Source organism: Heterocephalus glaber, unplaced genomic scaffold (genome assembly GCF_053883595.1).
Source record: "Heterocephalus glaber isolate CG9 unplaced genomic scaffold, H.glaber_assembly_v1.0 deba00000347, whole genome shotgun sequence".
Lineage (NCBI taxonomy): Eukaryota > Metazoa > Chordata > Mammalia > Rodentia > Bathyergidae > Heterocephalus > Heterocephalus glaber.
Window position 1 is genome coordinate 19,137,189 of NW_028258143.1, and position 24,219 is coordinate 19,161,407.

The 24,219-nt window shown below is 38.4% G+C and overlaps 1 protein-coding gene across 1 annotated transcript in view; it reads left to right on the forward strand.

Moving 5' to 3' along the window:
- The first annotated feature begins 440 nt into the window (after positions 1 to 440).
- LOC101713011 (5-hydroxytryptamine receptor 5B) overlaps positions 441 to 24,219 on the forward strand; it is a 78,792-nt gene continuing 55,013 nt past the window's right edge. The window contains exon 1 of the mRNA XM_004836085.4: positions 441 to 1,346. Coding sequence (XP_004836142.1) covers positions 573 to 1,346 — 774 coding nt within the window. The 5' untranslated portion in view covers positions 441 to 572. The remainder of the gene's footprint in view (positions 1,347 to 24,219) is intronic.

Below are 24,219 nucleotides of genomic sequence, written 5' to 3' on the forward strand. Positions count from 1 at the left end.
CGAATAGGGATTCCAGGAAACCAGAACCCCTTTGGCCGGGACTCTGTGCTGAAGTGGCGCCTACGGAATTCCTACACTACCTCTCTGAGAGACCCAGCAGTTAGGATCGTCTCCGCCCGGCTGGGGCGTGGAGGCCCGCGGGGACAGAGTTGCAGGCCCGACTCTTATTGGTGGGTTCTGCAAACTGCCCCTCCCACTCCAGCCCACCAGGTGCGGCTCAGCTCCGGGGGCTACAGTAGCCCGCCGACTCCGAGCTGCGCTCCGAAACTTCCAACCTGGGTCAGCGGACAGCCCAGGGTTGGCGAGGCGGGAGGGAGTAGTGCGCCGAGCGGAGCCGGACAGAAGGGTCCCCTTCTTTTTTCTCCCCTTGAAAAGAGGATCCACGAGGACTCCAGGCAGAAGAGACAAAGGAAGGCTGCAACCCAGAAAGGGAGCGGAAATAGAGCGACCTGGACCCTCTTCGATCCTTCCCTGGAACGCAGGGTTTCCTCTGCGCCCCCACCCGCCCCGTCCACGCGGAGGTCTCGGACCACGCTTAAGTCCCCTGCTCAGCAGCCCCGATTCAAGGAAGCATGGAAGCCCCCAGCCTCTCGGCCGCCACCCCGAGCGCCGCCCTTCTCGGGGCCCCGGAGACCTACAGCCCAACCCCAGGCCGAGGCATCGGGTCCGCCCCTGGGGACGCGGGCCTGCCTGGCCCGGAGCCTCCCTACTCTGTCTTCACCGTGCTAGTGGTGACTCTGCTGGTGCTGCTGATCGCCGCCACCTTCCTGTGGAATCTGTTGGTTCTGGTCACCATCCTGCGCGTCCGCGCCTTCCATCGCGTGCCGCATAACTTGGTGGCCTCGACGGCCGTTTCGGACGTACTAGTGGCAGCGCTGGTGATGCCTCTGAGCCTGATGAGGGAGCTGTCGGCCGGACGACGATGGCAGCTGGGCCGGAGCCTGTGCCACGTGTGGATCTGCTTCGACGTGCTGTGCTGCACCGCCAGCATCTGGAACGTGGCGGCCATCGCCCTGGACCGCTACTGGACCATCACGCACCACCTGCAATACACGCTGCGCACCCGCCGCCGCGCCTCGGCGCTCATGATCGCGCTCACCTGGGCTCTATCCGCGCTCATCGCCCTGGCGCCACTGCTCTTCAGCTGGGGCGAAGTGTATGACGCCGGGCTCCAGCGCTGCCAGGTGAGCCAGGAACCCTCCTACGCTGTCTTCTCCACCTGTGGCGCCTTTTATCTGCCTCTTGGCGTGGTGCTATTTGTCTACTGGAAGATCTACAAAGCGGCCAAATTTCGCTTCGGCCGCCGGCGCCGCCGGGCTGTGCTGCCGTTACCCGCCACTGTGGAGGTGAGGAAAGGACTGTGGCCTTGGGGATAGGGGAGCCTGGGGGAAGAGGGAGTTTGGTGAAAGGGAGAGTGGATAGAAGCCTGAACATTTGAGGAGCGCTGGCAAATGATGGCAGCCAACGCACCTAGAGTGCGCAAGGAGTTGGGGTCTGTTGTTTGGAAGAGCAAGGGACAGGCTTATCACCTGCGTTCCTGGCGCTCACCTGCGAGGTGCACGCTGGAGAAAGAGGAACGGGTTTAACTACTTGCACGTCAGGGTTGAAGCCCGAGCTGACATCACATCGCCAGGACGCTGCAGGGGGCTTGCAGGTGCAGCTTGCTTCGCAGTGAGGAGGTCACATCTAATTAGCTGTGCTCTTCGTTTCTTTTCCTCTGGAGTGGTTGAGTGACACGGTGTCAGTCTTGGAGCCTCCAACTTTTTGGTCTCAGCTGGAGCATGCAGGTCGGTGGGGACTAGAATTCGTCCTGCTGCACATGAAGAAATTCCTAAGGCCATTCTCCCTTTATTTCATTGCTTCCGCTGGACTCCAGTCCAGAGCCCATATTCACCAATTCTGCTGGCCAGCTCCCTACTGAGGGGAGAAGTGAGGACAACACAAGAGAATCCGAGGACCATTTTCCTTTGGTTATCCTGACCCCAGCACTATCCACTAGGGATTTTAGAAATAGAACCTTCCAATCCCATGTTATGATGGTTAAATAGTTGCTTAATTTCTATGTCCCTCTTTTCCCCATCTTTAAGCAAGTCAGTTGGCACTTTCACAAGGCTCTTGGTGAGGATTCCTGGAAATGAAGGATGTAAAGCACTCAGCACACCTGCTACACAGTGGGTGGCAGAACTGGCTGGAGAAAGGAGATCAATAGGGTGTTTGTTGCTTGGCAATCTGTAAGTGGAGGGAAGTTCCCACTGGAAGAGTAATGAGAAGAAGGGAACTTCATGTGGCAGATCTCCTCTCACTGTATTCATTATTTAGCAGGGAGATTTCTGCCTTTTGGCCCAACTCCCTCATCACCCTGGAAATCTAAATTTTTCCTTTTTGGGGGAGACCCAGGTATTTCAAGTAACAAGTTCCTAGACTTAGACAGTAATGGATTTTATTTACTGGCCCTTTCCAAATACAATATATAGGCTAGGGAAGGTGTGCAGAAGGGATGGGGTGCAGGACAAGATTTTCTTGTTGTTAGTTTTAATTTTAGAAAATTAACCCAATGCTTAGGTTTCTGAGTGTGCTTTAAAGAGTAGGATCTTTGTCATTTAATGGCAGAGGAATTTGCAACATAAAATAGGAATGTCAAGACCATAATTGGAAAGTTGGGTATTTTGGGGGTTTTTTCTGTACCGGAGATTGAACTCAGGACCTTGTAAGGCAGGCAGCGGAACCACTGAGCTAAATCCCTGGCCCTATAATTGGAAAGTTTTTGGAAGAGAGCTTTATTCAGAATTAATGATGTTCTTTGAAAGATCCCTCAGAAAAACTTGGAATAATTATAGCTTTTCTCTCTGATTGCTGAGATAGAGTTGACTTTAATAGCTACATCAATCCAATGTGTTCCCAGAGAAACCATGGTGAAATAGACTCTGGGAAGGCTTGCCAAGCCTGATTGTAGTGTTCATTTTTGACAAACCCCATTTAGGCAGGTGACATAGGAAGAGCTGACTGAACAGGGGCTAGCCAGGCTGGGGCAGCTATCAGTGGGGAGAAAGAGCTGCAAGAGGCAGGGGCAGGGTTGTGACTTAGTCACTTGCTGGCAGTGGGACCTCGGCAAGTCCTTTTCCACTTTGGGCCTCCACTTCTGCTGTTGGCAATATTGGTCTGCCGTGTCTAAGAGCTTTGAGTCATAGCATGCTGAGGCTGTAGATGAGATAGTGTCCTAGCACATCAGATTCTTGGGGCTCCAGTATGCTCTTACTCCAAATCCTGAGTGATATTCCTGAGCCAGCATTTGCAAGCCCTCTAGCTACCAGACACCCAAACAGACATTTCAAATAATGTGCCAGTAATACTATCTCTATAGCTTCCCACCACCTTTTTCTACACTTCAGTGGGAAATGAGCTGAATTTAAGTGTTATAAAGTGTCTGTGATAGAAGCCTGTGCTGATCAATATTATCAGAAAGGAGCCTGCAACAACTCCTGGACAGCGATTAATTCTTTGGACAAAATACGCTTTTTGAAAGTAGAATCCTTTGGCTTTTAAAATGTGATATCAAATGTTTTTGGTTGTGTGGGTTCTTATTTATCTTTTCAATTGCTTGTTTTATTTCTGTTCGCAAGTTGACACTAAGGGCTACTTATCTTTCCATACAGTAGATTTATCACCCAGAGTCATAAATCTATTTTACAGTGTTGTGGAAAAGTTTTGATTTTACTTCTTTTAAAATTAGAGCAAAATGGAACAAGGATGTAGCTCAGTGGCACCATGCCTGCCTGGCAAGCTCAAGGTCCTGAGTTTGATCCTGGTACCAGAAAAAAATTAAAAGAAAAATCAATATAATAGTAAAGAGTATATGATAATGAATCTAGCCTTGGTTTTATCAGGTTTTTTACTAATATGGTCTTACAATCAATTTGTAAAATTTTTAATGGAGGAAAGGATCCCTCAGCAAAGGAAACAGGCAGCATCCTTGGTTGATAAGCTTCATACAGTCTCAGTGAGCAAACACATATCAGGAGAGAGCATGCACTGTGGTTTAAAGCATAAGATTTGTTAAGAAGGAGACCAGGGTTTTTATTCGTTTTGTGCCACTCATTAGCACTTCAGCCAAATGTCTTAAGTTTGTATTTCCCCATATGTAGACTGAAAATATCAGCTGTCTCATTCTATTCTTGTGGAGAGTAAATACGAGTATATGTGGAGTACTTCAAATAGTAAATGAGAAATTACCTCAAAGCTTAGTGTCTTAAAACAATAAATACATGTTAGCTCACACTTTCTGGGAATGGCCTAGCTGAGCAGTTCTGGCCTGAGGTCTTTCATGGTGCAGTCATGATGTCAGAAGGACTGACATCATTGGAAGGCAAAGACTTGGAAGACTTTCCTTCCATGATGGCTTACACACATGGTTCTTGGAAGGTGGCCTCAGTTTCATGCTGAAAGGACATCTTCATAGGGATGCTTGAGTGTCTTCATAATATGCCAGCTAGCTTCCCTCAGAATGAGCAATCCAGATGAACAAAGCAAGGAGGAAACTGCAATGCCTCTTATGATCTAATCTTAGAAGTCATACATGATCACTTCCACTACACTCCATTCATTAGAAGTGAGTCAGTGATCCCAGCCCACATGTGTAGGGAAGGGGACTTCAGCACCATCCTTGGGAGAAGTATCAGTCAACCTGTGGACATTTGAACATGATGGCTGACTTACCCCCTATTCATCAGGCAATGAGAGGTAGCCTCTGAGATTTTAAAGAATGAGTAAGCTGGGATTTATTGTAGTAGACTATTAATTACAGAATTGATAAATGCAATGAAATCGTATCACTGCCATGCTTAGGCATTCTAGGGTTCAATGGTGCCCGTGTATAGGGAAGCATTTTATAATGTAAAGAGAAAAATAAATATGTATTACTTCCTGAGCTATAGGTTTTATGTCACTTTGGAGTTTGGTCTTAGATACTGCTGAATCACTAATATTTGACTTCCTAAACCAATCCTCTATGTTGATATTTTGTTTGAACCCTAACCTGCAGCCATAAAGTTTGTGTGTTGAGAGTCCTCAGTGACCGGAAATCTGTACCTAGACCCTTTATATTTGTTTATTTTAAATTGGCTAATATATATGTGAATATTTATGGGAGTACTATATTAATTTTCTATAGCTATAATGAAATATCAGGGCTTGGGTAACTTATTAAAGAGGAGGTTTATGAAGCTCACAGTTTTGGAGGCTGAAGGTCCAAACAGCACTGTGCTGACTTTGCTGACCCCCCCACCCCACCCCACCCCACCCCAGCCTCAGAAAATGATGTCACACCACAAGACACAAAGGCAGACAGCAGTTCAGGAGGAAGGTGACTCTCATAATCCACATCTCCGAAGCTAACAGGGGTCTCACAGGAATGCTGAATCCCTTCTCAGGGTGCACCTTCATAACTGAATGAGCTCACCCCACCTCTTCAGAGTTCCTCTGCCTCTCAGCATTGCCACACCAGGGACCAATCTGCCAATATATGAACTCTTGTGGGACAAACCACATGTGAACCATGATAGATACGATGTGGGAGTTTCACACACACATGCACAAATTGTGGAATGATTATATCAAGGCAGTTAACATATTCATCTCTTCATATATTTATCATTTTTGGTAATGAAAACATTTAAAATATATTAGCAATTTTTAAAAAGGTTATTGCTAACCTTGCTATGCTATAGATCTTTTTAAAACTTAATTTTATTGGTACATTTTAGATATAAATACTGAACATATTCATCATAGGAATCTGTACTTATACATGATATGTCTTGATTCTTCTTTCTTCCCCAATCCTCTGCCCTCCCTTCAACCCCTCTTCTCCTTATTTCCAAAAGCTTGTGTTTCCATTTTTTCCTTCTATTCTTTTTCTCTTTTCCCTTTGTTCCTCCCCTCCCCCTTATTCCCCTTCCCTTTTGAACATTTTCTTCCCATTTTCCAATATCTGTTATACATTTTGGTCATTATTTACCCTTCAGTTTCTCACAACAGAGAAACAATGTGGTATTTAAACATGTGTCTGATTGATTTCACTTAAGAGTATGGTCTCAAGGTCCATCCATTTACCTAGAAATATCTCAAGTTTACCCTTCTTTATGGCAGAGTATTACTCCACTGTATAAAAACCTCGACATCTTTATCCATGCATCAGTTGATGTGTGTCATAGATCTTGAAAACTTATTTCTCCAGTCTAAGTGGAACTTTGCATCCTGTAGTTAATACCCATGTCTCACCCCTTACCTACACACTACCCCAGTCTCTGTAACCATCATGATACTCTAATTCTACAAATTAGACCTTTAAAGATTCCATATATAAATGACATCATGCAGTATTTCCCTTTCTATACCTGGCTTTTTTCACTTGACATAATGTCTTCTGGGTTCATCCATTTTGTCACAAATGACAGGATTTCTTTTAACATTAAATAGTATTCTGTTGGGCTATATACCATTTATCCACTCATAGATACCATATATGTGTTGTGTTCATATGTATTTATCATCTGTCACTCATCAATTGAAGGACACTTTGATTGATTCCATTTCTTGTCTATTATGAATAATGCTGCAATGAATATGGGAATGCAGATGTCTCAACATAGTGATTTCAGTTCTCCTAGAAATATACTCTGAAGTGGGATTGCTGGACTGTATGGTAATTCTACTTTTAGTCTTTTGAGGAAATTCCATCCTATTCCCCATGATGGCTATATTATTTTAGATTCCCACCAATCATGTAAAAAGACTCCCTTTTTCACCACATCTTCAACAAGGCTTATCTTTCACCTTTTTGATAATTGCAATTTAACAGGTATGAGATTGTCTCTCTTTGTGATTTTAATTTGCATTCCCCCAATTATGATCAGTTAAAACCCTGTTGGCCATTTGTATGCCTAACTTTTAGAAATGTTTATCAAGTCCTTTGTCTATTTTTTTTTTTTTTTCATACTGGGAATTGAGCTCAGGGCCTCACGCTTACCAGGCAGGTGCTGTGCCACTGAGTACATTCCTGGCCCTCTTTGTCTATTTTTAAGAAATTATTTTTTCTTGCTTTTGAGTTTAGTTCCTTATATATTTTGGCTATTAACTCCTTTTCAAATAAATGGTTTGAATTTTTTTCTCTCATTCTGAGATTTATCCATTCTATTAATTTTCTCCTTTTCTATGTAGAAGCTTATTAGGCTGGTGCTATTCCATTTGTCTATTTTTGCTTGTGTTTTCAGGGTCATGTTCAAAATATTATTGCCTATATCAACTTTGTAGATCTTTCCCCCTATATTTTCCTCTAATAGTCTTAAAGTTTCAGGTCTTATGTTTACATTATTAATCCATTCTGAGCTATTTCTTATATATAGTGTGAGATAAAGATCCAATTTTATTATCCTGATTGTGGATTCCAGTTTCCTCAAAATAAATTTTGGTACTTTCCCCATTGTGGATTCTTGGTAACTTTATGAAAAATGAATTGATCATACAGATGTGTGGGTTTATTTCTGGCCTCTATGACCTGTTCTATTGATTGAAGTGCTTATTTTATGTTAGTATAATGCTGTTTTGATTACTATAGCTTTGTGGTATATTTTGAAATGAGATTGTATGGTGCCTCCAACTTTGTTCTTTTTTCTCAAGATTTCTTTGGCTATTAGCTGCACTAATTTGCAGAGTATTTTATGGTTTCATATGAATTTGAGGATTTTTTTTCTATTTCTGTGAAGAACATCATTAGAATTTTAATAAGGATTGCATTGAATATGGTTTTTTTTTGGTACTGATGATCAAACTCAGGACCTTGCACTTGTGAGGAAGGCCGCAGAACCACTGAGCTAAATCCCCAGCCCTGCACTGAATATATAGATCACTTTAGGTAGTATGGAATGTGAGTAATGCTATTCCATGAATGTGGAATATAATTTTATCTCTGTCTTCAGTTTCTTTCAGTGTTTGATAGTTTTCAGTGCACTGGTCATTGGCTTTAAATTTATTCCTGAATGTTTTATGTTATAAATGGGTTTTTTTGGTAGTTTGTTGTTTAATTGTGTTAGTCACCTTTCCTTCATTATGTCAAATACCTAGATAATCAACTTTCAAGGAGAAAAGTTTATTCCAGCACATGACATAAAAGGTTTTATAGTCCATGATCACTTGGCTGTGTTGCACTGGGCCTCTTGTGGCACAGTACATCACAGCAAGACCATGTGGTAGAGGAGGCCTCTTGCCCCATGGTGGTCAGGAAACAGAATCTAGGTTCATAATACCCCCTTCAAGGGTACACCCCTAATGATATAACTTCCTTCGCATACCCCTGCCCCAAACTTCCACAACTTCTCAGGAAGTAACACTTTCTGACAACCAAGACTTTGACATGTGGGATTTTGGGGATGTCCAAGATCCAAGCTGTAGTATAAGAATAAAGAAACATGTTAACTTTTGTTATGTTGATTTTGTATCCTGAGTGTATGTAGCCCACTGGTAGAGCATTTGCCTAGCATTGAAAAAATAAACATGGTGTCAATAGACAAATTCACATCTTTATTTCCTATTAATCTACTTTTTATTTCTTTTTTTTTTTTTGCCTAATTACTTTAGCTAATCCAGTACTATCTTTATTTGAAGTGGCAAGAGTTAGTATCCTCCTTTTGTTATTTATCTTAAAGGGAAAGCTTTCAACTTTTTACCATTCAGTATGATGGTATCTATGGGTGTGTCATTGTGTTGAGGTATATTCCTTCTATGTCTAAGTTATTGACAGATGTATTTTTCAGCTTTTAAAAATTTATTTTCAATTTACACATAAAATTGTATATATTAATGAGGTATGCAATGTTTAATACATGCACACACTGCATAATAATTAAATTGGGTTGATATGTATTTATCTCCTCAAACATTTATGATTTCTTTATAAAGAATACTCAAAATAATTTCTTCTAGCTTTTTGAAATGCACAGTATTTTATCAGTATAGTAATCTTTCTTGGCAATAGCGCACAAGAGCTTCTTGCTTCTATGTAACTCTAATTTAATACATATTGGCGAATCTTTCTTCCATCCCTCCCACCACCCCAAGCCTAGGTAACCATCACTCTATTCTCAATTGATATGAGGTCAACTCTTTTTGATTCCACATATGAGTGAGTCATATAGAACTTGTCTTTCTGTGCTTGGTTTATTTTACTTGACATAATGATCGCCAGTTCCATGTGTGTGTTTTCAAATTACAGGATTTCATTGTTCTTGTAGCTGAATAATATTCCCTTATGCATATATACCACATTTTCTTTATCCATTCAGCAACTAATGGAAAATTAGCTTGTTTTGACTTCTTGGCTATTGTGAATAGTGTGGAATGAACATGGGAGAGCAGATATCTCCACATTCTGATTTTACTTCTTTGGATATATAACTAGTAGTGAGATTGCTGGATCATAAGTTTGTTCTGTTTTTAAGTTTTGAGGAATATCTGTACTATTTTCCATAATGGCTGAACTAATTTACAGTCCATCCAACAGTGTGCAAACTTCCCCCTTTTCAAAATTCTTGCCAGTACTTACTATATTTAGCCTTTTTGAAAATAAGCATTTCTTATTTCATTAGTACACGTTTGTGATACACAATAATTACATTTGTTTCAAGGAATTAGTACATATATATGTACATTACCTTGATTAAATGGTAATATATGTATATTTTCTGCATGTAGAAAATATATATTACCCTTTCCCTCCTACCCTACTCTATCCACTTTGCCCCAGATCCCCTTCCTGATGTCCAAGAAGTGTACCTCCCTGTTTTCTATGTCTCTTATTTGCTTTTTTCTTTAAATTATTTGCATTTTGGGTTTCACATATGTGGTATTTAAGGTTGTATGTGTGATTTATTTTCACTTAATATTAGAGTCTCAAGATCACTCTATTTTCCTATAAATGACTCAAATTTATCCTTCCTTAACAGCTGAGTAATACTCCATTGTATATATATGCACTACATTTTCTTTATCTATTTATGTGTTGATGGGAATTTAGCCCATTTCCTAATTTTGCTATTATGAATCACACTGCTGCAAACACGGGTATGAACATATCATTGTAAAATGATGACTTTAACTCTTGGGAAGATACCCAAGAATGGTATAGGTTTGGTCAAATCGAGTTCTATTTTTAGTTTTTTGAGAAATTTCCATAGTCATTGTAGTAGTTTATATTTCTATCCACAGTGTAGAGGGTTCCTTCTTCCCAGCATCCTTGCCAGTCAGCATTTGTTGTTTCTTTGAGTCCTTATAATAGCATTCTTACTGGAAAAAGATGGAATTTAGTGTTGTTTTGATTTGCATTTTCTTAATGGCCAAAGATGTTGAACATTTTTAAATTGTCTTTTTTTACTTCTTTTGAAAAGTGTCTATTTTTTTCACCTATTCGATTATTTATTTATGTTTGCTTAACAAATCATCAAACACTATCTCACTTTTTCTCTGGGCCAGGAATCTAGGTATGGCTTAGCTGTATACCTTGGACTCAAGGTCTCTCGTGAGATGGGTAGGAGCAGATCAGCTTCCAAGTTTACTCACATGCTGGTCAGTGGGCTTTGGTCTCTTCTCCACAAAGCTACCCCAGGACAAGGCAATTAGCACCCTCAGGACCAACAACCAAAGAGAAGACAAGACAGTAACCACAGTCTTCTTCTAACCTAATTTTGAAAGTGACATCCCATTACTTCTGCATTCTCTTCATTAGCAGCAAGTTAGTAAGTCCATTCCACATTTGAGAATAAGTCTTGTGCCAAGGTGTAAATATAGGAAAGCAGGGAGCACAGGTTGTGTGTGATCTTAGAGGCAGAGAGCACCAGGTACTAAGGAAGTATTGAAGAACGAGGGTGCCTGGCTCCCATTCTGAGACACTCTAATCTTATTACTACAAAATGTGACTGTTGGCAATGATATTTTCAAAACTTATGGTAGAAAATATAAAATATTTACTCTTTGAACAATTTTTAGGCACACAAGTCAGTAGGGTTAACTGTATTATAGTTACATAAAAGATATATAATTATTCATTGTGCAAAACTGAAACTGTATCCATTTAAAAAAACCCTTTTCCCTTCTTTCTACTCCCCAGAAACTACCAATCTTTCTGTTTCTGTGCTCCTGACTACTCTTAATAGCTTATATAAGTAAAATCAGTGTTTAACATTTTGTGACTGGTGACTAGGTTATTTCAATTGGCATAATGTCCTAAGATCCATCCACGTTGTAGTACCTGTCAGGATTTCTTATGGCTGAGTGATAGTCCACTGTATGTCTACATCCCATTTTCTTTATCCACTCATCTTTTAACGAACATTTGGGCTGTTCCACCATTGGCTCTGCAATAAACACGAATATCTCTTCATATATCTGCAAATATCTCTTCAAGATGTTTATCTCAATTCTTTTGGGTGTCTATCCAGAAGTAGGATTGCTGGATCATATGGTAATTCTGCTTTTGTTATGGAGGAACCTCCAAACTGTTTAACATAATGGCCTGGCATATTTACGTCCCACTAGCAATGCACAAGGCTCCAATTTCTCCACATTATTGACAACACTTGTCATGTTGTATATATTGTTTGTAGTGATATTTTTGATTTACATTTTACATTTTTCATATACTCATTGACTATTTGTATATTTTCTTTGCAGAAACATCTATTCAAATTACTTGTCCAGTTTTACTTGGGGAAGTTTTTGATATTATTGAGTTGCAGAAATTCTTCATATATTATAGTTACTAATCCTGAGCTTATAGTTATTTTTCCCATTACAAAGCCTGCCTTTTTATTGTTTCCTTTGCTGTGATAAAGTTGTAAAGTTTGATGTAGTCTTAGTTGTCTATGTTTGCTTTTGCTGCCTGTGGTTTTGTTGTCATAGCCAAGATATCATTACCAAATTCAATCCACAAAGCTTTTTCCCCTGACTTCATTCTTTTGCATGTGGATATCCAATTTGACCTCCAGTGCTTGTAGAAGAAACGTCCTTCCTCAACTGTGTGATACTGCCCCTTGTCAAAAATCATCTGACCCTATATGTGAGGGTTTACTTCTGGCTCTGAATTTTGTTCCATTGATCCCCGGGTCTGTCTTTATGCCATTACCACACTGTTTTTATCACTGCATCTTTCTAATGCTTTATGGCATTGTATAAATCCTTGAGGAACTCTACATTTTGCTTCATTTTTCTTTTTGTTCCTCTGACTTGGTTATTTCTGGTGATCTGTGTTCAAATTCACCGATTCTTCTGCTTGGTTCAGTCTGCTGTGGATTCCCTCTAGTAAATTTTTCAATTCAGTTATTGTTTCTTCAGCTCCAAAGTTTCCTAATAGAAACCCCTACTGCCAAGGGAAATCCATGACCAAGTGGGAAACAACAGCAGCGGTGCATGCCTCTATGATGCACGGACCAAGGACAGCCAGAAGCAGATGGTCTTCATCTACCGCAGAGCTTCTGGATCGAGTCAGAGCCCTGCTCATATTAGGATAATGGTAAAGGCAGTGCTTCTTAGAGTTGAAGACCACTTGCTAGGGACTCTGACATGTTTACTGATGGATGGAATATTCCTGCCGATAAAACCAGCCAGTTAAAACCTCTCCACAAGAAGAGGTGGAAGTGGGGGTATTCTAATAAGTTGCAAAAGTGTCTCTCCAAGACGGGCACTATAGAAAATAATTACTAATCCAAATAAATTTCCACAAGCGGGAACTTCAGGGACTGAGAGTAGCCAGAGTATACACAAAATCATAAAGTATATAACTCCACTTGTCATTATATTATTGACTATTCCTTGTGGAGGACAAGAAAAACATGTCCTCTTTTTTTCCTCTGTGGTATTGTTTCCTCTGTGTACAGGACCGTTTCCTTAGTTCCTTTATATGTACCATAGACCTGACTAGATGTAGCTGGTTGGAAATTTATATCCTCATCTTTACTTTCTGATTTTGTGGTATGCATGCTGTACATTTTAGAAGTATTCATGGTGATCCAGGTAACTTGTCTATGGTTACAGAGACGGCATCTTGTTAAATCCTCCCATGAGACATGTGGCTGCCTCAGTCTAGCAGTGGGCAGGAGCTCAGGAACAGAGCATGGAGAAACAGCAGTGTACATTCTGCTCTTGCACGTCCGTGGCGATGAGCGCGGGAACCCTGGCACGAAGGCAGAAGGCAGAGGACCAGGGCTGTGCGACTGGCGGGGAGGAGTCCCTGGAGGAGAGGCAAGATGAGCTCCTGGCCGCAAGGAGGATGTGCGCCTGACCTACAAACCAGGGAAAGCGGGAGCACCCACGACTCCCTCAGCCGCCCTCGCCACGGCCCCCGCAACGGACCAAAAGTATCTATTTTTAATTATCCATCCTTTGATTGGGTCTTTTGGGGTTTTTTTTGGGGGGGGTCTATTTTTTTTTTCTTTATACATTCTAGATATTAGTCCTTTTCCAGAGGAGAACCTGGCAAATTTTTTTCCCATTCTGTAAGTTGTCTCTTCACTCTGTTGATTGTTTTCTTTGCTGGACTGAAACTTTTCAATTTTATAAATCTCATTTGTTGATTCTTGGTGTTATTTCTTGGGCAATTGTTCAGGATGTTCAGGATGTTCTTGTCTATACATATATTTTAAGTGTTTTAGCTATTTTATCTTCCCATACATTTAGAGTTGTTTTTATATCTAGGACTTTGATCCATTTTGAATTCATTTTAGTGCAGGCTAAGAGATATGTGTCCAGATTCATTTTACTGCATGTAGATAACTAGCTTTTCCAGCACCTCTGTTAAAGAGGCTATCTTTCCTCCAGCATTTGTGTTTAGTCTCTTTGTCAAAGATCTTATGGGTAAAAGTGCATAAGGCTGTTTTTGTGTCTTCCATTCTATTCCATTTGTCTACATGTCTATTTTAATATCAGTACCATACTTTTATGTCAATTTTTATTACTGTAAGTTTGTAATATAACTTGAAATCTAGGATTTCAAAATGCCTGCCACTTTACTCTTTTTGCTTAGGATTGATTTTGTTATTCTGGGTTTCTTCTGGTTCCACATAAATTTTAGGATTGTTTTTCCCTAGTTCTGTGAAAAATGTTATTGGTATTTTGGTTGGGATATATCCCTTGACTTACAAACTCGATTGGCTCCTGAGGGCTGGTTGTAACTAAGTAAATACAGCTGACATCTGGATATTTACCTGGGTACACACTATAGAGAACAAGAGGCAGGTGAATCTTCCCTTTACCTAATTAATCCAAGTTGTTCATATGTCAGGCCAGTCATAACTTGAGGGTCCACTGTATTTGGTAATATGACTATCTCAAATGACCAGTGACCTGAATATTTTTCATATATTTATTTGCCATTTCTAATTGTTTATCTAAGAAATGTCTTTTTATTTCCAATGCCCATTTTTGGATTAGGTCTTTAAATCTAGGGGTGGGGGTCTGATTTTTTGAGTTTGTTATATATTCTAGATAATAGTCCTTTATCTGAATAGCTGGTAACAATTTTTTCACACTTTGTGGGTTGTCTCTTCACTCTGTTGGTGGTTTCTCTTGCTGTGCAAAAGCTTTTTAATAAGATGAGGTCCCAGTTGTTGATTCTCTGTAGTATTTTCCATGTGGTCTGGGTTTTGTACATGAAGTCTTCAGCTACTCCTGTCCTCAAGTCTTCTACCTATTTTCTCTTCCAGCAGGTTTGGTGTTTCTGTGTTAATATTTAGATCTTTGATACATTTTTATTTTAGGTTAATGCATGGTGAAAGATATGGATCTAGTTTCAATCTTCAGCACATAGAAAGCCAGTTTTTCCAGCACCCTTATTAAAGAGGCTATCTTTTTCCCAGTGAAGATGTTTAGCACCTTTGTCAAAGATAAGGTGGTTGATTATGTGTGGAGTTGTTTCTGCATCCTCTAGTTTGTTTCATTGATCTTCAGGTCTGTTCTTTCAACAGTACCATGCTGCTTTTATCACCATAGCTTTGTAGAATAAAGTCAGGGATTGTCATACTGCCTGCTTTACCTTTTATTTGCCCAGAATTGCCTTTGCTATTCTAGGTCTCTTCTGGTTCCAAATGAATTTTAGGATTGTTTTTTCCAATTCTCTGAGATATTTTGTTGGGATTTTGATTGGGATTGCATTGAATCTGATAATAATTTTGGAAGTACGGCCATTTTCACTATATTGGTTCTTCCTATCCAAGAACAAGGGATGTCTTTCCATTTTCTGATATCCTCTTCAATCTCCTTTCTCAGAGTACTGTAGTTTTCAATGTAGAGGTATTTTACTTCCCTGTTTAGATTGATTCCTATGTATTTCATTTTTTTGGATGCTATTGTGAAAGGGATTGTTTCTCTAATTTCTCTCTCCATGAATCTGTTATTCATGTACAGGCTATTGACTTTTGAGTGTTGACTTTGTATCCAGCTACACCATTGAATTTGGTTATCAAATCTAAATGTTTTTTGGTGGAGTTTTTGGGGTCTTCTATGTAGTGTACTGTGTCATCCACAAATAATGATAATTTAACTTCATTCTTTCCTACCCTTATTCCTTTTATTTTTTTCTCTTGTCTAATTTCTCTGGCTAATGTTTCCAGAACTATATTGAACAAGAGTGGTGACAGTGGATATCCTTGTCTTGTTCCTGATTTTAGAGTGAAAGCTTTCAGTTTTTGTCCATTTAATATGATGTTGGCTGTTGGTTTGCCATAGATGGTTTTTATAAAATTGAGATAAAGACCATCTATACCAATTTTCTGTAGGGTTTTTATCATGAATGGGTGTTGGACCTTGTCAAATGCTTTTTCTACATCTATTGAGAGGATCATGTAGTTTTTGTCCTTGGCTCTGTTAATATAGTGTATTACATTTATTGATTTGCATATGTTGAACCATCCCTGTATCCCTGGTATGAATCTCACTTGCTAATGATGTATAACCTTCTTGATGATTTGCTGAATTCTATTTGGCAGTATCTTATTGAGGATTTTTGTATCTATGTTCATTAGGGAGATTGGCCTCTAATTTTCCATTTTGGTTGGATCCTTCTCTGGTTTTGGAATCAGGGTAATGCTTGCTTCCAGTAATGAATTTGGGAGTACTGCTTCCCTTTCAATCTCATTAAAGAGTTTGAGGAGTAGTGGCATTAGGTCTCCTCTAAATTTCTATTGGTTTATTTAGAATTTCTAAATCTTGATTCAGTTTTGGTTATTCATATTATTCATATTATTCATATATCCTTTATTTTTTCCCTTGCCTGATTACTCTAGCTAGAGTTTCAAGAACTACTGAACAGAAGTAGTGAGAATGGACACTTATTATGTTCCTAATTTTAGAGGGAATGCTTTCAGTTTTCTCCTGTTTAGCATAATGGTGGCTGTGGATTTTTCATGAATAGCTTATCTGTTTTAGGTAAGGTCCTTCTATACCTATTTTCATCAAGGTTTTATCATGAATAGATGTTAGATTTTATCAAAGACTGCTTCTGCATCTACTGAGATGATCATGTGATTTTTATCCTTCTGTTTATATGGTGTGTTATATTTATTGATTTACATATGTTGTACCATCCTTGCATCAGTGAGATGAAGACAATTTCGTCATGACATATGATCTTTTTAATGATTTGTTGCATTCTGTAAGTGTCTTGTTGAAGATCTTTGCATCAGTGTTCATTAAAGAATTGGCCTATAGTTTTCTTTTTTTGTTGTTGCATTCTCACCCAGTTTTGGTATCAGGGTAATACTGACTTCAAGGGATAAGTTTGGCAGTGCTCCTTCCCTTTCAGTCTCATGGGAGAGTTTGAGAAGTACTGGTGTTAGTTCTTCTCTGAAGTTGTGGTAAAATTCAGTAGTGAATGCATCAGGTCTTGGGCTTTTCTGAGTTGGTAGAAAATAGGCATCAATACAATCTTTTCTACTTTATTCCTGCCTCAATTTTGTTGCCTGTTATTGGTCTATTCAGGGTTTTTATATCTTCTTGGTTCAATTAACGGTTCATCATATGTGTCTACAAATTCATCCATTTCTACTAGATTCTCAAATTTTTTGGAATATAAGTTTTCAAAATAGTTTCTTATAAGTATCCATTGTGATTTTGCATTTATATGGTATTCTCTTTCCTTTTATTTTTAAATAAGTTTGACTAAGGGTTTGCCAATCTTATTTATCTTTTTAAAAACTAACTCTGATTCATTGATTATTTGTATTGGTTTTTTAGTCTCAACTGCATTAATTTCTATTCTGATTTTCATAATATCTTTCCTTCTACAAGTTTGGGATTTGGATTGCTCTTGTTTTCCTAGGACTTTGAGATCCATCATTAGATTATGTATTTGGTAATGCTGTTTTTCTTATGTGGGGACTCAGAGGTAGAAACTACTTTCTTCTTAGAATGCCTTCATTGTGTCCCACAGATTTTGGTACACTGTACTGCCATTTTCATTTGAACATAGGAGTTCTTAAACATCTTCTCAGATTTCTTCTATGACCCAGTGATTATTCAGGGATGTATTAATTTCTGTATGTTTGTATTATTTCTGTGGTTTCTTTTGCCATTGATTTCTAGTTTCTTTTCAGTGTGATCTGATGGGACACAAGAAGTTATTTCAATTCCTTTGTATTTATTTGAACATGCCTTATGGCCTAACATAATACCTATTTTGGAGAAGTTTCATGGGCTGCTAAAAAGAATATGTATTCTGCTTTTGTTGGGTGAAACACTCTGTTTGTCTGTTAGGTTCAGTTATTCAATGTATGGTTCAAATCTGATATTTCTTTTTGCTGGTTGACTTGTCTATTAGAGAGTGTGAAATGGTAAAAGTCCACCCCTACGATCATATTGCTGTCTCTGTGTTAGTTACTTTTCTCTCATCACTGACACAAAATACATGGCACTCAAAGTTAGAGGGGGAAGGAGTCTATTTGACTTATAGTTCATAGAGGTTTCAGTTCATAATCGGCTGGCTCCAAGGGAGGGGTGGCAAACAGGCATCTCAGAGGAGAAACAACATGGTGAACACAAGGTAGCAAGGGTAACAAGGGAACTTCACCTTGTCTTTCTGCTTCTTTTATCCCAACCAGACTACCAGGATTAGGGTGGTGCTAAACCACTGACTCATGCGTAATAGTTTAGCTATCATACACCCTTAATCTCAGCATCACACATTCTAGATTCAGCTATTTCTGACACTGAATGAGGCTTTAGGGGGACATCCAGACCCAAACCATAACACTATCTTCCTTTTATGTCAAGAAGTTTTTGTTTTATAAAATTGGGCATGGTAATATTTGCTGCTTATATATTTACAATTGTTGCCTCTGCCTGTTGAGTTGTTCCCTTTACCAAGATGTAGTGACCTTTATCTCTTCTGATTGGCTTTGAATTGAAGTCCATTTTGCCTGAAATTAAGATAGCTACTCCTACTTCTTTTGAGTCTCTTCTTGCATAGAGTATTATTTTCAATTTCATCTTCTCTCTTTCAGTCTATGTGTTTCTTTGTGAATGAGGTGTGTCTCTTGCAAGCAATATATAGATACATTTTGGATTTTTTTAAATCTAATATCCCCTCTGTGTCTTTTGATTGGGGAGTTAAAACCATTACTTTGAGTATTATTATTGGCAGATTTTTTTTTTTTTTTTTTTTTTTAGTACCAGGCATCGAACTTGGGTCCTTGTGCTTTTGAGGCAGGAGGCAGAACCACTGAGCTAAATCCCTGGCCCAATATTGGCAGATATTTACACATTCCTGTTATTGTATTATTTATTCAGTGTTGATTCCTTCCTATTTTCCTTTTGTTTTACTACTCTGCCAGTTAGGTAGATTCTTTCCTTTAGGTTCTTGGGTAATGTTGGCCTCACTGTCTCTATTTAGAATTTCCTCTAGTATTTTCCATAATGCTGCTTTGGTGGCCATGAATTTATTTAGATTCTCTTTGTTAAGGATTTTTTATTTCTCCATTAATTTTGAAGGATAAAGTAGTCTGTGTTGGTGATTTTTTAATTTAAGGGCTTGAAATAGTTTACTCCTAGCTCTCCTGGCCTTTAAGGATTTTGTTGAGAAATGTACTGTCATTCTGATAGTTTTCCCTAGTTACTTGACATTTTTCTCTAATTGTTTTTCATGTTCGCTCTTTGTTCTGGATTTGTAGGATTTTGACTATGATCTCTCACAGAGAGCTTCTGGTTGTGTCTATTTTGGGCTCTAAATTCCTCATTTACCTGAATGTCCTCTTCATTCTCTAGATTTGGAAAGTTTTCTACAATTATTTAGTGAATAATTTTTTATGCCTTTAGTATTTTTCTCCTGTCTTTCCTTGACTCCTATAATTCTTAGCTTAGTTCTTTTATAATCATTTAAGAGCTCTTGAATCCACCTTTCATGACTTCTTGTTTTTAGAATATCATTGAGTAAATTATCTACTACATAATTCTTGTTCACTAGTCCTGAGATTCTTTCTTCTCAAGGGCTATATCTACTGGCATGGGTTTCAACTGTGTCTTTTATTTTCAGGATTTCTGTTTATTTTTTTCATAACCTCTATTCTTTAATAAAGTGACCATTCATAGCCTATGTTGTGTTCTTTAAACTTCATAAACATCTTAATTAAATCCTTCATTTGCTTATTTATATCCTCTTTGAGCTTATTGAACATCTTATATATTTGCTTGTTTCTTCTTTTGCTCTTCAAAAGTTTTTGAGTTTCTCTTTTTGAGTTATTTGCCTGAAATTTCCTCCAGTTCTCTATCCATACCATCAGCTTTTTGGAAGTTATAAATGTTTGAGGCATTTTATTGCCTTGTTTTCTCATGATTTCTGTGTTTTTATATTGCATGTTATAGATTAGTTGGGCTAGAAGTAAGAAATTGCATTTGACCTCAATATTCCTTTTCTAGGTATCTTCCCAAAAAGGTTATAGACATAAAAAAAAGTCATCATATCACAGTGATACATGCATGTTTATAGCAGCACAATTCATAAAAGCTAAATCTTGAACCAGCCTATATTTCCAACAACAGATGAATGGATAAAGAAAATGTGGTATTTATACATAATGGAATAGTGCTCTACCAAAAAGGATAGACCACAGACATTTGAAGGAATGTGAATGTACTTTGAGATGTCAAGTAAAATAAACCAGACACACAAGCACATAGTTTTTCTTATATGAGGACCACCCCAAATAAAGAGCAAAATAAAGGATAAGATAGTATTTTTTGTTTCATTTTGTTTTTGAGACAGAGTCTCACTGTAGTTTAGCCTGGCCTTAAACTCACAACAATCCTCCTGCCTCAGCCTCTCAAGTGTTGGTGCCCCACCATGCCCACTAAGAAGTAGGAAGATAGAGCTTTCTCATTTGAGAAGGGGACCAAGAGCTGAAGGGAAAGGGAGGGGAGGAGAAAGGTTGACAGAAAAAGAACTAAGATGTGTCATGTTCATATACCAATTCTCTATAAGGAATGTAATCATTCTGTATTAGAAACATACACTAATAAAAAATGAAAACTGAAGAAAAAGAAAGTTCTGATACTACAGTAGACATCCATAGCATTGAATTGAAACATTATAAAATTTACTGGTAATCTTAATGGCCAAAGAACCAATCATATGTCAATATATAATTTAGAGCTTGTTTAGCAAGTTTTTGACTCTTTCATTAACTTAGGAACACAAAAGATTATTAAGAGTAGAAAAGAGGGAAAAAAAAAGAAAAGAGGTGGGATACAAAGGAAGAAGAAAGAAAAAGAGGAATTTAAAGTAAACAAAACAGAAATTGAGAAAAAAATAGAAGGATACAAAAAGAAACAAGAGCAGATGAAAGAGAGAAATTAGTTTTTGATGATATTATTTTTTATACTATTAAACAAGTGGAGGGAGGAAAGGAGATTTGAGAGAATGCACAAGGGGCTGGAGGGAAAGAGTAAAGGAAGGAATTTATAAGTAGAGTGTAGGACAGTTTTCACAAAGATTGTATTCCATTTATAAACTCTCAAAAACCCTATTTTAAAAGACAACACCTTTTGGTGATGCAGAACCTGAGAGGCCAGTGGAAAACACAGTGGAAAAACAAATGATAGCACTCATATACAGTTGTTCATAAACATATGCCTCTACAAACATTTTAAAATAGAGAAAAAGGGAAAAGTTAAGCATTTTTTAATTTTAAAAATAAACTTTATTTTTTAGTTTTTATTAGTATATGTTTGTAGTGCATGGAGTTTAGTCATCTTCAGGAGTGGATACATGTATATAATACAACTTGCTTCCTTTTTTAATCCCCTTCCCATCCCTCTCCCTCCCTCCTTTCTCCTCCTCTAATTCCCCCATCCAATTTTCATTCTTATTGATATTATTAATCTTAGCTCATATTTATTGCATATAATGCTTATATTCATTGAAGTTAGTTGATTCCTATACATTGCATATCTTTATTCTACTTATTTCCCCTTGTGCCCCTCCCTCATCTCCTCACTCTTGGCCTTCCCATTTGCAAGAGATCTACCACCTTATCTCCTTTTATCCATCCTCTATTGATTTCTTTGTTTGTACTGTCCCTTACTCAAATGAGAGATACCACACAGTATTTAAGCCTGTTTATCCCCTTTATTTCACTCAACATTATATTATCCAGGTACATCCATTTTCCTATTAATGTTTCATATTTGTCCTTCTTATAGCTGAGTAGTATTTCATTTTATATAGATACCATATCTTCTTTATCCAATCATCTGTTGATGGATATACAGGCTGCTTCCAGGACTTAGTTATTAAGAATTGTACTGCTATAGACATTGGTATGCATGAATCACTGTAGTATGATGTCTTAAGCTTTGGAGAAGATACCTAGAAGGGGGATAGCTAGGTCATATGGAATTTCTAATTTCAGTTCTTTGAGAAATTGCCATTCTCATTTAATAGTGGTTATACTAGTTTTTTACCAACAACATAGGTATATTGCAGCCTCACCAGCATTTGTTATTTTTTTAGTTCTCAATGATAGCCATTCTTTCTGGAGTAAGATGAAATCTTAGCATTGTTTTAATTTGTATTTTTCCTATGGTCAGGGATGTTGAACATTTTTCATATATTTGTTGGGCATTTGTACTTCTTCCTTTGTGAAGTGTCTGTTGCCCATTTCTTTACTGGGTCTTATTTCAGGTGGTCTAATTTTTGTTAATATATTCTAGATATTAGTCCTCTGTCTGAGGAGTAGCTGGCAAAACTTTTTTCCATTCTTTGGGTTATCTATTCACTCTAGTAATTAATTCTCTTACTGTACTGTTTACAATGGTTTTTATATACAAGAAAAGAAGAGGGAGGCCAGAGATGCTTGTGAGAGTGGAAGAGGGAGAGAGACTTTAATGGATAGTGAAAAGAAAATTCAGGGGAACTGATTCAAATTCATGACTTAACATAGACTTTAATTTTAGAAATCCTATGAGCCAACCCTTGGTGAAGGGGAGTCTATGGTAAGATGTTAAGGTACTATAGTATTTAGATTAATCTTAATAGTTTGTGTACAAAATAGGAATAGATAGGGAGAGGAGAGAAGACAAAATGTTTAAAAACTGTAAGGGGGAGGAACTGAGAGATAGGAGAAAGTAAGAGGGGGAAGTAATGAAGGTAAGGAAAGGATGAGATTGGAGATGGGAAGTGAGGGGAGAGATAGGGAGATTGTATTCAACTGTTGAAACTAAAAGTCAAGCAATGTTAGATAATGCTCCAAAACAATCTTTCAAGTAGGCATATGCTCCTTGACTATACGCAGTGTTTTTGAAGCAACAGTAGAAAATTTATATACATAGCTTGTTTTAGTTTAGATCTGGAATGTCCCCCAAAATCCTCATATATTTAGTGCCTCTTTTGAAAGGTGATTGGATCATAAAGGGTCTGTGCTCAATGGAATGATCCATAGATGAGTTTGTGGGTGAGTATGCTGTTAGAAGGTCAGAACTGGTCAGAGCAGGCAGTCACTGGGGTGCAGCCTCGGAGGGTTTATCTCCTTCCCTGGCTCTTCCCTTCTTTCTCTGCTTCCTAACCACCATGATGTAAGCAGCTTTCCAACAAAGTAGGCCCTTCCATCCTGCTGTCTCTGTGTTTGAGTCTGCCAAACACAGACTGAAACTTCTGAAACTGTGTGCTAAAATAAACCTTTGCTCCTTTAAGTTGTGGGTGTCAGGTATGGCATCCCAGCGACAAGAAAGTGACTAAGACATACAGTACACACATATATACAAAGGTCTGCCACCTGAAAAATCAAACCAGAAAAAGAAAGAAGAAACACTCACACACACTACCACAAAACAAAACAAAAAACATATAAAAGTGTCATGCTCAGAAGCCTCTGGTGTTGTCAGAATGTTGGTGTGTTGCTAGCTCTCCTTCCATTGACAGGTAGCAAATTCAATTTTCTAGTTGAGATTCTGCCACAGGCTCTTCTCTGTTTACCTCTCAGTTTCCCACACTCTCCTGTATCAGTGTCCCTGTTTCTTTCCCCAGCCTTTCTTTCTCTGACCAGCAACTTCAGTGGTCCTCTGTGCTCAAACAAGAGGTTTTAATCCCGCCCTTGAATGCCATTCTGATGGCTTTTTTCTGACACTTTTACTCCAGGGTCAACTAGTACAACCACTATGAAAATGAGTATGGAGATTTATAAAAAAATTAAAAATAGAAATTCCATTTGACCTAACTATGCCTCTTTTGAGTACCTTCCTGAAAGAGTTGCAGAGACCATATTGCAGTGATATATGTACATCTATGTTTAGAGCAGCACAATTCATAATAACTAATTGTTGGAAGCAGCCTATATGCCCATTAACAGATAAATGGGTAAAGAAAATATGACGCAGCCAAAAGTATAAATTTGAGTCATTTTAGAAAAATAAATGTATCTTGAGACCATAATACTGAGTGAAATAAACACAGGTTAAATATCAGATGGTTCTCTTATATGAGTAACCGAAAATATAAATGATTTAAAGAACAAAATAAAAGACAGATGATAGGAACGGGAGGTAGACATGTTCAGTTGAGTAGGTGATCTGGAGATGGGAGGGGGAAATGGGAGGACCAGGAAGGGGAGTAGAAGTAAAAATGATTAAGATGTGATGTGTATATGTATCAGTTCCCCAGATGAATGTATATTCTATGAATCACAAACATATGCC